Genomic DNA, 13,605 nt, shown 5'->3' with positions numbered 1-13,605 from the left:
TTAGAATTGATTCTGTTTTTATTTTTCACGTTTTTTGAGAAAAAAAATGAAAACATTTCTAAAACGGTGTTTGGCGCAATAAAGACAAAAAACAGAAATGAAAATGATTTTTTGGTTTAGTGTAAAATGAGAGAGAAATGAAAAATGACTTTTAGTCATTTTTCATTTTTTGTTTTTGTTTTCTCCTCTCTCGAGCAAAGAGAGACATTAATGAGTTTTTTTGCATTGAAAATAATCTCTTGATAAAACTACCAAAGGCATTTTCAAAAATGATTTCTGTTTGAGATTGAAAACGTTTTCATTTTCATTTTCATACAAAAAATAAAATCATTTTAGAACGAATTCCAAACGCTCCTTTGGACTCTAATGACACCACTTTAAATATGGCGTGAAATTTAACAGTGAAATTTAACACCAATTATAGCATATGTGATCTTTAACACAAAAAATGACAATAGGTTGCATAGTGTTTTCTTTTAATATAAAGAATTGCTCAAGTAACTTAATCCAAAATCAAAGTGACGATCTTCTCTTTTAGAAATAATCGTTAATCATATTGAACCCGAATAAGGGTACGAGAGTCTATTGCCAAGGTTGTGAGGGAATCATTACAAGAGGAAGAATAATAGTGCTAAGATGTAAAACTTGTCATCTCCTTTCATGAAAGGTTTGAAAGAGAGAACTTATAATAATACAACGAGGTTAAAAAAAAACCCACCAAATCGCCCCGCCTCACATGACCATTCACATGCCACACCATTAAAACGCCAAATTGCGGTTTTAAATGGCTCGACCCGCCAAGCATAAGGAGCAAATGTGGTTTCGGTTTTTCCCATACAATTTTCTTTTAAAATTGTCTCACTCCATCAATTAGCAGTTTCAAACTATCCCGCAACTTTATCTTATATACTATGAAGCATGAATTTATGAAATATGAACCATTATTTTTTTTATGGATAATCTTTTTTAGCTTAAAAAAGACAGTAAATTAGTAATAACTATCCTCACAACATAGTAAAAATACACAACAAAATTAGTTTTATGTCTTTTATTTATTTTTTTAACATTTTCCATCAAAAGCCTAATCAGGTCGGATCGATCAAACCGCTCATGACCCGCATACCTTAAACCGCCTCGTCATGTTGGTTGAGGTTTTTCTCAAATTGTCCTTTTTTAAAACTGCACTGTTTTGTCCAAAAAATATCAAATCACCCACTTGTGTCGTAAAACTTCAAGTTATCACATTCACACCGTAGAAAGGATAAGAATGTTTAGAGGTAGGTTAATGATGGCGATAATAATTTTATACTTTTACATCTAAAGTTAAAACATCTATAAATTAATATCTTGGGACTATGAAAATTTATTAATTAATCGTTTAATTGAATAATAATTTACCATATTATATAAAGTAGAGACCGGTTAAAAATATTATTTAAATGAAAATATTAAGGCCATGTTTATTTAGTCGTATTAGAGTGTCGTATGATGTATTGTATAATAACACAACAATATAATTTTTGGTGTGAGCATCATATTGTATAAATTAATACGGATGATAAATTAATATGGTATATGTCGTATTATTGAATATGAGTCATTTTTGACGTATTATATTATATTATTTTATAGCGGATTCATAATTCATGTTGAGGTTAGGCACGACTGGGAGTCAAAGTCGGGCCGACATAGAATCATGCCGGAGTCTATAATTGATTAAAAAATTTGGGGGGGAGGGGGGGCTAATGCAAATTTATATTTTATAAAAATAACATTTTGACCCATATTTTTTACAAAATTACATTTTGACCCTATAATTTGAATAAAACTACATTTTGATCTCAAAATTTTTATACCATTACATTTTGACCCCAAAATTCTTTACAAATTATATTTGCTCCCAATATTTTTAAAAGATTACATTTTGATCCTAAAATTCTTAAAATTTTACATTTTAACCCCTTATACAATACGTCATGATACTAAATATTGTATTGTATTATGATAACACTGTATTATATTATGATAATACAACACAATATGACACAATACAATATTTTTTATACAATACAATATAAGCTACCAAATATGTCCTAATTTATCGAGTAGCGTGTTTATGTAAAACTTCAACACCATATAATCGAGGGAATAAAACTGTTAAAAAAATAAAAAATAAAAATTCAGATAGTAATTCGGAAAAAAAATCAAAATACTAAGAACTGTTTTTAACAATCCTGAAAATTATGTGAGGAAAAAAATTATTAGTAAAATTAATTTAATATTTCATACAGGCTGTGGCTTTGGGTTTGAAACAGCGGTATTTGCTAGTAACCACCACGGCGACATCGCAAAAATTCACTAAAAACTCGCCTTTGAAGAACCGAATTTTCATCGCCGACCGAAAGAGAAGAAAAGTTTCCGATCAGATTCATTCCAGAAAAATCGAGAAGGAAAAAGTTTGAAGAAGAAGATCAAGAAGATGAGCGTGATCGATATCTTGACCAGAGTCGATGCGATCTGCAAAAAGTACGACAAGTACGACGTCGAGAAGCAGAAGGATCTCAATGTATCCGGCGACGACGCTTTCGCCCGCCTCTACGCCGTCGTCGAGGCTGACATCGAGGCTGCTCTTCAGGTCACTCCAATTTCTGTTCTCTCCATCTTTTGATCTGTTGTGGATGGTTTCCTGATTAGGTTGCTGTTTGGTTTCCGAGAAAATTCTGAGAAAGGAAAGTAATTGAGAAGAGGCATTGTGAAGTTTGGAGTCAATTTGATATTAGCTGATCCGAGCTTGTTTTAGTGGAATTCGTCGGGAATTTCGGTTATTAGGGTTTTGGCTCTCGCGTCGAATAATTACTCTGCATATGTTTTCTAGAAGTTTTCCTGATTAGTCTGCTGAGAAAATTCGTAGAAAGGAGAGAAATTGAAGAAAACAGAGTGAAGTTCGGACCTAATTTGGTATTTGCTGATCCGAGCTTGTTTGACTGGAATTTGTTAGGAGGAGTTTAGGGTTGATTAGGGTTATGGTTCGCTCGTTGCATTGAATTACTCTAGACGACTCGTTCTGTAGACCATTTCCTGATTAGACTGGTGAGAAAATTCGTAGAAAGGAGAGTAAACGAGGAAAAGTAGGGTGAAGTTTGGACCTAATTTGGTATTAGCTGATCTGAGCTCGTTTGAGTGGAATACGTTGGGAGGTTAGGGTTAATCAGGGTTTTCATTCTCATGCCGAATCGAATTACTCGCCATATTCTGTTCTGTAGATGTTTTCCTGATTGGGTTGCTGTTTGTTTGGTGAGAAAGTTCGTAGAAAGGAGAATAAAGGAGGAAAAGTTGAGTGAATTTGGGACATGATTTAATGTTAGCTTATCTAAGGTCGTTTAAGTGAAATTAGTGCGCTGGGAATTTAGGGTTAATCAGGGTTTTGATTTTCATGTTGAATTGAACTTCGGTATGAATTGATTTGCAGAAAGCCGAAGTCGCTTCAAAGGAGAAAAGCAGAGCATCAGCGGTCACATTGAATGTAGAAATTCGCCGGATCAAGGCTCGGTTGCTTGAGGAGGTTCCGAAATTGCAGAGGTTAGCTCTAAAAAAGGTCAGTCTACCACTTGTGACTTTTGCTTCTTGGGAAAATTCCATGAAAAAGTTCCAACTTTTGTTTGTCAATTATCGTCGAGATTGAGAATTATCTCAGTCGTACAATGTGGATGGATACAGGGATGAAATGGAAAAGTTTGTTGGATTATTGGTTGTAGTAGTGTAATTCCATCTCGTGTTAGCTGTAACATACAAATTTATATCTGTTTGGGGCTTGGGCTTGCATTAAACTAAGACATACTATTTGCAGGTTAAAGGGTTATCAAGTGAGGAGTTTGCTGCTCGTAATGATTTGGTCCTTGCTTTGCCGGATAGGATACAAGCTATCCCGGATGGGGCAGCAGCAGCACCACCCAAACAAACCGGAGGTTGGGCGGCCTCGGCTTCCCGTACTGAAATCAAGTTTGATTCAGGTGATTTATTAACGTTTTATTTTCTGTTTGAAGTTTTCAATTATAGCGTCCTCTTATATTTTACCTCTTTGATTTTTTTACTGATTATTGGTGGGTAGTGTTGCTTGATTATTCTACTTTTCTTTGCTTATGTGTTTCACATTGATGATAGAGGGACGGTTTGATGATGAATACTTTCAACAAACTGAAGAATCCAGTGAATTCAGGCAAGAGTATGAAACGAGGAGAGTGAAGCAGGTGACACAGATCATTTTAGTTATCTTTTAAAGGAGGAGTGATTCCATTTTAGATGTGTGACAACTCTTTTAGGGCATGGTTTGGCGTTTTACTATCTTTTTTACGCTTGCACAGGACCAAGGGTTGGATATGATAGCAGAAGGTTTGGATACGTTGAAAAATATGGCTCACGATATGAACGAGGTTAGTTGTCTCTTGTTGCTTTTTGCTGCAGGGATTGTATGATACTCTTTCGAACTCACTACGTTGTTTATGATGCAATCAGGAGCTGGATAGGCAAGTGCCTTTGATGGATGAGATTGACACTAAGGTGATATATGTCGTCCTTCAAACAAATTTTCTAGAGTGCTCTGATTTGATTTTTGAAGAGTATTATGTAATGGTCTTATCTCTTACAGGTAGACAAAGCTGCATCTGATCTTAAAAACACAAATGTCAGGCTCAAGGACACTGTCAACCAGGTACTGACCCTCAAGTTTTATTAGTTAGCTAACTTTTCCTATTATTAGGCTTCCTTCTTTCACATCTAAGCTGATTTTTTTTTGTCCACCCAGCTGAGGTCCAGCCGGAATTTCTGTATTGATATTGTTTTGCTGATTATAGTTCTGGGAATTGCTGCTTATTTATACAAGTAAGTTCCTATCTGGCGTATAGCTATATTAAAATCATGTATTGTCAATGTGTTGGATTAGGACTTGTGCTTTAGAGTAACATATTGACGTTTAGCAATTTATGCCCGTCTTTGAAGCCAAAATAATAATAATAAGAATAAATAGATAAATAAATAAAGGAAAAAGAAGAAGATTCTTGAGGATTGAAGGAAAGCGTTAATGCATTTTTCAGGATACATTAGAGTTTTTATTCTGGGTTATTTTTTGCCTGAACTTATTTGTTAGACTTCCGCAATCATAGAGGATATGGCTTTCCATCATCGTCTGTCTTCAACTTCTTGGAAATCTTTTTTTTTTGTTTCCTTCGAGAATGAGAAGTGCAACTCTAGTTTTACTAAATTCTTGAAAAAGAATTAGAGAATGGAAACCATTTGGTTGAATAAATTCAAACTGTTGAAACTGTCATCCTATTAAATTTTAGAGCCCGTTTGGTTAGAGGATTCGTTCTCTAATTCGAATCATAGTTCATGGTTCGCTACAATATTTTCTCTCATAAAAAACACACGTAAATCGAAAATGGTTATAATCTCATGGTTATAATCCATGAACCAAACGGGCTCTTAGTTTCTTAGCTCTTATCATGTATTTGAAAGTTTGGCGTTTTTGATGATGGGTGGGCTGATATCTTGCTCTTATTTATGTTAAATATTCTACACGAATTATTCTGATGCAACATTTTTCACTTGCAGTGTATTGAAGAAGTGAGATGAGCCAAGTCTCACTGTTCCAAGTGTTTTTGGTTGTGGTATTGTTCCCTTGTCGTGAGAGTCTGGTATATTTGATCTCTATTATTCCACAGTTAAAGTTTACTGCTTAAGAGACTTTGCCTAAACTTGCATTTAACTTTTGGTTTGCTGTAGGACATCAACATCAATGTATAAATAATTTTTAACTTTTTTGCGGTTTGTTATTTGTTCAATGAAAATGACCTTATTTTTATATAATTGTCGTTGATTGAATCTTGGACAACGCTTTTGTATCTTGTCGTTTTTAGGATGAATTTCATTTTCCTTATTAAAGTGTTGTTGACTAATAGGATATTCTCAATTTTTGTTTGTCAGAACATACTTTAATAAGATGATACCTCCATTTTTCCCCACCAGTCTCTCTCAAGGAGGTGATTTTTTTTAAGCATGTTTAACGTTTTCAATTTCTGACAACCTTTATGGGTTCTTGAAGTTGATGTCGTTTATCAAAGTTCATGTCGTTTATTTGTACGCTGTCGTTTTTAATTTTTTGTCGTTTACGTGTACGTGTTCCCGTTTGTAATATATTCTCTAGAGTTGACGTCGTTTGTCGTTTCTCAAACTTTTTCTCGTTTCTCAATCTTGTCGTTCATTCGTGTGATGCCTTTTTTATGTTTATGTCGTATTATTGTTATTTCCTGTCCTTTCTATGGTAATGTCGTTTATCGGCCATTGAGGTATTTGTTGTGGTAAATATCGGCCTTTGATTCTCGGTATTTTGTCCTTTTCCACATGGACCGTGATCTCATTTCGCGGAAGTGTCGCTTTCCCCTGTCCTTTCAGGGGTTTTGTCGTTTTGAGCTAGTTGGTTCTTTTAGATAATGTCGTTTTCTATTTGGATGTCGTTTTCAATTCATCTCCTTTATTTAGTTGATCTCCTTGACCGGCCTGTAATATGGAGTATCGTTTCTCGATATTTTGTAACCACATGGATGGACCATGTCCTCTCTCTGTTTTCCGGATAGTGTCGTTTCCCACTGCCTTTCATATGGTATTGTCGTTTTGATCTATGGCATCATCAGTACTGCCGAGAAATATTTTCTCTATTGACTTTATTTTGTACAGCCACAAACTATAATACAAGAAGCAACAGAGAGAGCCTATAATTCACATAAGACGAAATGGTATGTGTGTGTATCTATATCTATATATATATATATATAGATATAATCAAATAATTAACTAGCTAGCAAATTAACAATACCCAATCATGCTATAAAGCTAGATACTCCATCATGAATTGCTTAGCTATTTACAGATCATAGACTGGCCCACTAATCTCTTGGATCTTGGAACTCCAATCATGATCATTGGCACCTTTGATGGACTGGTCTTGATGAATATCCATATCCCAACGACACTTCAAACCATGATCATCATATCTGGAAACGGAAGTACCGGTACTGCTAGGTTTTGGATTAATATTTTCGCTGCTCTGAAAGCTCACAGTACTTGAAGCTGTCGTTTTTTCCACACAAGGAATTAGTGGTTGTTGAGAGGTGGCAAAGATGTAGGGCAACATGGGAAAATCCTTGTACAAATAGTCTATGATCATGTTCATTTCCAGGTTCTGGCTGGGTGTTGACGTTGTACTTTTAGAACATGTTTGATTTGGATTATGATTATGATTTTGATGATCATGATCATGATTATAACTAGAGCAGTTCCGATCTGAATCCCAAGTGCTCCTCGTGTTGTTATTGCTCTTCTGTCGAACCCGGCATAGCACCCAATCATCCAACTTAAACAGAAAAATACAAAATAATTAATCAACAATTGGTATCTACTGAAAGTAGATATAATTGTAACTAACACGAGTGAATAATGCATATGAACTGTTAAAGATTTCATACGATATGCTTTTAATATGATCTGGCGTTCAAAAACGCGTATCCAGTTATTCCTTAACTAACTCAAAGCATATGAGAACAAGCGTGATTGCTACATACCCTAATACAAAGACCCTATTTTCTAAAAATTATTAGTGCTAATACTCTACAATAATACATACTCTCTCGTAATTGATATTGGAAGTAAATCCCTATTATATATATTTGCAAAAATTCTATACTGGCGAATATTTATAAACTCATAGGCTTAATTTCATTAACTTTCGTATTATAAGATGGTAAATCCTTTTAATATGATATGACAGTTCAAAAATGCGCATCTAAATATTCTCCACCACAATATATATCAATCAATTCATTAGGACTGTTATTATAAGTTACCCTCATAGACCCTTTTCTCTTGGGATTAGTTGTAGTACTAGTAGTACTCCAAATCATTGAATCAAGCAATCTATACTCGTTCATGATCCACTCAGTCTTGACTCCTTTTGGAGGACGTCCTTTGTAAAACACCAAGGCTTTCTTGACTCCAATGCTTTTGGTCCCACAAGAAGTACTAAAAATGTGTTTATCTGTTCCTGTGGCCTTCCAATAACCGGAACCAGCTGCTCTATTAGGCCTGCTTCCATTAGGGTATTTCCTGTCCCTTGGAGTGAAGAAAAACCACTCTTCATCACCAAAGGAAGCCTTACCCGGCAACTCCCACGGATTGTACTTGTAGAGATCGATATCGGTGATTATGGAGGGCGCGGGAAGCGGCCTAGAAACGACTTTGTTTCTCAAGTAATGGACGATGAGCTCTTCGTCCGACGGGTGAAATCTGAATCCCGGAGGAAGTTGCAACTGATCATGAGTACTATTGTTTTGTTCCATATTGATCATGATCTCCATGGAATTATAAGAGGGATTGACTTCAACAAGGCCTAGTGATTTTTTCTTGGTGATATGGAGGAATTCCCTAGGGAATCAATATTGAGCTAATTAGCTAGGAAATCATCGATCAGGTGACCAATGTTATGGTAATTGTACAGTTTTATAGTCACTGTGCAATGTTTATATAAGATCCTAGCTAATATTATAAGGTGTTTGATTGTATTCTCATGCAGAGCCTGACAACATCTAAGGGTAATAAAATACTAATGGCTGACGTTTGATAATTGCAATTTTTCAGGTTCAAAGATAGGAAAAGGAAAAGCGATCTTATATTTTGTCCCCAATAATGATCATGTATCACAAAGGATCTCTTTAGTTTGAAATAAAAGATATCAAGCTTTCTTTATAAATACTAATTATAGGACAAATTGTGTTAATATTACAAAGAGACTTCTTTGATCAAAATATTTTCTCTGTTTATTTACTATTCGAGTGAGTGACCTTCCTCCAACCAATTTGCAATGTTGCTAGTAATATCAGTTATTCTCTCTCATAGTTTATTTAAAAAAAGAAAAAGAGTGAGTGACCCCCTATTTAGTCATGAGTAATGTTAAAGACACCAATTCCAATTCAAACTCTTGTATATTGTATCAACTGATGTGGCATTTACAATCTCTCATCAATAATTAACATGACAATGTTTACATACCCGTCAACGTAAAAATGACAACCCACATACTATATCAGTTAGTACATATAAGAATTGAGATTGAAATTCGTCTTCTTAGCATTATTCATTATCACTCCTTACCAAAATATTTCCATCAACAAGGTCTCTTTAAAATAATGGCAATTTAAACCCATGATTTGTGCTCATGGTCATGGTGTGCAAGGCTTTTGTATTAATTAATTGCATGCATCATCTTGGAGGGAGACTTCCACTAAATTAATTTTCTTCTCTGTTCATCATATATTATTGCTCAATATGATTCATGTTATATTCATAATTGATTAACACATTCAAACAATTGCAAGGGAATAGTAACAATATTCCATATCTATATATATAACTTTAGTCTTTAATTCCTTGGTATCCATAGAATTCCATACAAAACCAAGTACAGAATATTACTTCCAACAGTATTAAGTACTACTAGCTGGCTGCAGCCTACATTATTATATGATCAAAGAAACTTTAATAATTATATTCTTTGGCATCACACACGACACAAACCAAGCATATTTGTTTTGTACATAGTATGCATGTCATATGACAATGTTGTTGGCATTGGGAGCAAAACTATTGGATTCGTATACAAATCAAAGATATGCCTTAAGAACAACATTATAAGTCATCAGACTAGGGAGAGGCCTTGTGGGGAAATGGGGGTAGAAAATAGGGAAAAGGAATGTCTCTGGGTCGTCCATATAATTGAACGAATATTGTCCCCTTTCCATAAAAATAATTGTGTATATATATATATATATAATATATATATATATATGTGTGTGTGTATATATGCATATATATACATGTGTGTGTTTATGTACATAGCACCACTTGGTGTACATGTAGCCCATGAGCCAGCTCCATATACAATAGTGCATCTCTACTTTTTTCAAGCTTGCACTCCACTACTTTAATATATTTTGTTCCGACAGAAAACTTATAATAATTATTTTCTCTCATAATTTGCCATCTCTCGTACCATCTTGGGCATGCAGCATATGCCTGCGGGCCTTATAGTTTTTGGCTCTTCTGATCTGAATCTCAAATTATATTATTTACATAATCAATTGAGGAAGTAAGGAAACGCTAGGATGTTTCAGTTATAGATTTGAAGAAATTAAAGACCGGTTTAATTCGTTAATTTGAGTTTTTAATTTGAGTTGAGATGTGACTTTATGTTAGAACTTTTTACTGTAGAAAAAAAATTAAATGTGAATGTTTCTGAGAGCTTTTTATTATAACAAAACTCAAATTTTAAACTCAAATCGGTAAAATGAACGATACTTAAAAAGATTACTATTTATTTTCTTTTTCCTAAATGTAAATATCACTATTTGAGTCTTATTTGCTTCACCTTTGGACCACTATCTAGATCATCTTCAGTTTTTCATCCACATTCCACACTTAAAAAAAAAAGTGAATTTTAAATATGCATGTTTAAGTTTTTTTCGTTTGAGATAATCCCATCTTTAATTTTTTTCCTTTTAAGTTTTTTAGGCAAATGGCTGATTTTGACCATCCTCTTAAATGAATGGCCGAATTATTTTTACGTAATTTTTTTTAGATAAATGACTTTTTTGTTTATGGTAGCAGATCGTATACTATAATTTATCACTCATAAATTGGTTTGTTAATAAACTCGTAAATTATAGATTCAAATTGATATAAGTGATACACCACAAAGAAAATAATTGATACATAAATCAATTTATCAGATTTACCATGATTTATTATTAAATAAATAAACAATCATTTCCCTAATTTTATAAAAACCCCGGTCATTTACTAAAAAATAGCTCCGAAAACATGCATTTTGCACACATCCCTTTTTATCTCTTGGTTTGAGAAACACAACATGCAACAATTCTTTTTTTTTTTTTTTCCCCTAGCCATATATGGTAGCATTTTTTCCCTTCCGGAATATGCATGTCATAAATATAGAAAAAGTCAAAGAACGTAATTTCACTCAATTACAGCAGGAAAATAATTCTGGTGCATGATATACATACATATATATATATATATATATATATGTTGTGTGTATATATACTTTGCATTGGATATATATTGTCCTCCTTTTGCCATATCTTTATGCTCTCTATTTTCAGAAGACTCCAAGAAATAGAACATAATGATGGAAACCAATGGGGACACGAAAAGTCCAACTCAACCCTTGATTCCATTGCATGTTTTTATCTCCTTGGAATATTTCTCTCTTTTTCCTACCTACCGTTTTTAATTTGTCCATTTCCCACTTTCTTTTCCACCCACAATTTTATCCATATCATACTATATATATATATATATATGGCATATTCTTTCAAACTTTCGTGTAATAAATTATAAAGTACTTTAACTCGAAAATATATTATGTAAGTGTAGAAAAGGACACCTTCTGAAAATAAAAAGAAGAGAATGAGGTAATCATATAAACCTATAGCGAAAGAATAAGACAAAACACACCGAGTTTCAGATTTGATTATATATATTTGTGTGGCATTAAATGAACCATAAATACATATATATATATATATATATATAACATTATCTGGGAACAATATATATTTGCAGTGACAAAATATACATGTTCTTCCAAAGGAGTTCAAACCTAGGTTTCGTTTTCGTCTTATATGTCTAAAAACGTTGGATCCAAAGATATTATTCCTTTTGTTTGCAAGCTATATAAACAATAGCAATTTTTTTCACCCGACATTAATAAAAGTAAAGCCAGAGAGAGACTTATGTTTGTTAATTTGTGATATTTATCCATACAGACTTTGTAATGAGGAAAATAAATATGGTTTGAAACAATTCGTTAATAGGTATATCTAAATAAAAAGATAAATTTCCCTTCCAAAAGGGGAAAAAAAAAAAAAAAACACACACACACACACAGATTCAAAATTTCACGCTTTTTAGCCAACCATTGATTAATTTTATTTTTGACTTAGAGCATCTCCAATGTTATAATTGATGTGCTAATTATAAACTTAGTATTTGAGTGTTTAAAAAAAATCTCTCCAATATAATGTTATTTATTGTGCTAAATTTATCATATGCTATAATTTTATGGAAAATTTCTCACTAAATATAACATTTAATAATTGACATTTAATTGTTATTGGTTGATATGTTTACTTTTTCATTTAATCATTCAATTTTTACATTTTTAAATTATTTAAAAAATTTAAACTTTACTTCTACAACTTTCAAAACTTAATAATTTTAGAAAATGTGGATTTAGTATTTCAAATAACATTATACATTGCAATACAAATGAAAATAACATATCTTTATCGTACTTTTAATGTTAAATGTACAATTAATATTCACATTAGAGATAGTCTTACCTAATTTATCATAAGTGGTTATGACTTAATATATATTAGTTTGGCTTTGACTATAGAGAGTTTAAACTCAAAATCAGTCCTTTAGAGGTTGTTGGCACTTGACTTAATGGGTCATGTTCGTGTTCAACTCATTTATTAATTGTATCAAAGAACATCAACCCAAACATAACTCATTTATTAAACGTGTCAAAAATATCAACTCAAACTCAATTTATTTATTAATCGTGTTAATCGTGTCAACCCATGTACCCCATATAAAGTAATATATTTAATAAACAATCGATACAATATAGTTAATCGTGTTGATTCGGGTCATTTCGTGTGAAAAAGTCAACTCTAACCCAACATGTTTATTAATCGTGTTAATCGTGTCGACTTGTTTATGATTCAAACATATTTATAGTAAACCCAAACCGCTAACATCGTTCAGATTTTGAATCATGTTTGTCTGTCATAATCTAAATTATCACCCCTACTTGCCACAACCAGCTATCAGTAAGTCCACACCCTTATTTCTATGCTAATGTTTAGGGTTCAAATTCCTCATTGTTAGAATTTTTTTTTAAAAAAAAATTAAGAAAGAAAAGTACTTCCGATTGAAGCATATATATAATTGTCTGATCCCTAGAATAGATCGGAGTTCTGGAATTATACAATTATTGCAAAAATTGCAAAAATTGTCTTTGTTAATGATTGTTATCGGATAGAATTTGAGTGTGCCAATCTACTTTGCATCTCTTTGTTTTCTTTGGACGGTGGTTGTCACCCAATTTATTACATGAAAAAAAATTAAAATAGAAGAGTTCCTGTAATGGTTACACTAGTATCAATATGAAACCATTTTTTTTAATAAAAAAAAAAAACTAAAAATATCACTCAATTTAAAAATTAATAAACAATTATCATTCAATTAATAAAGAGAAAATAAGATATCACAATAACACTTAATTATTTAAAATGACATAAATAATAAACATTTACAAAATCATAACAAACCAGTACTTTTCTCAAATAATCAAAACCAATTCAACTCCAAGCCCAACGCCCCAGCCCCGTTTTTCAAATTGGGGTCAAAAGTCTCGAGTAAAAAGGGGCCGATTTATATATGCGAAATAGTTGAAAATAGGTTAATATGAAA

At 32.7% G+C, this 13,605-nt stretch overlaps 2 protein-coding genes across 2 annotated transcripts; one reads left to right on the top strand and one right to left on the bottom strand.

Moving 5' to 3' along the window:
• The first annotated feature begins 2,200 nt into the window (after positions 1–2,200).
• LOC21407151 (syntaxin-71) lies at positions 2,201–5,827 on the top strand. The gene is made up of 9 exons (XM_010109254.2): positions 2,201–2,635; positions 3,470–3,595; positions 3,848–4,010; positions 4,162–4,247; positions 4,362–4,430; positions 4,513–4,557; positions 4,646–4,708; positions 4,802–4,878; positions 5,608–5,827. The coding sequence occupies exons 1-9, from the start codon at positions 2,480–2,482 to the stop codon at positions 5,621–5,623; spliced, it is 801 nt and encodes a 266-aa protein (XP_010107556.2). The 5' UTR covers positions 2,201–2,479; the 3' UTR covers positions 5,624–5,827.
• Positions 5,828–6,916: 1,089 nt separating this feature from the next.
• Positions 6,917–8,387, bottom strand: LOC21407150 (NAC domain-containing protein 18). The gene is made up of 2 exons (XM_010109253.2): positions 7,896–8,387; positions 6,917–7,405 (listed from the first exon to the last, which is right to left on the bottom strand). Exons 1-2 carry the CDS (start codon positions 8,385–8,387, stop codon positions 6,917–6,919), a joined length of 981 nt encoding a protein of 326 aa, XP_010107555.2.
• Between the last annotated feature and the right edge of the window lie 5,218 nt (positions 8,388–13,605).

This window comes from Morus notabilis, unplaced genomic scaffold (genome assembly GCF_000414095.1).
Source record: "Morus notabilis unplaced genomic scaffold, ASM41409v2 Scaffold342, whole genome shotgun sequence".
NCBI lineage: Eukaryota > Viridiplantae > Streptophyta > Magnoliopsida > Rosales > Moraceae > Morus > Morus notabilis.
This window is presented reverse-complemented; position numbering and strand designations above follow the sequence as displayed.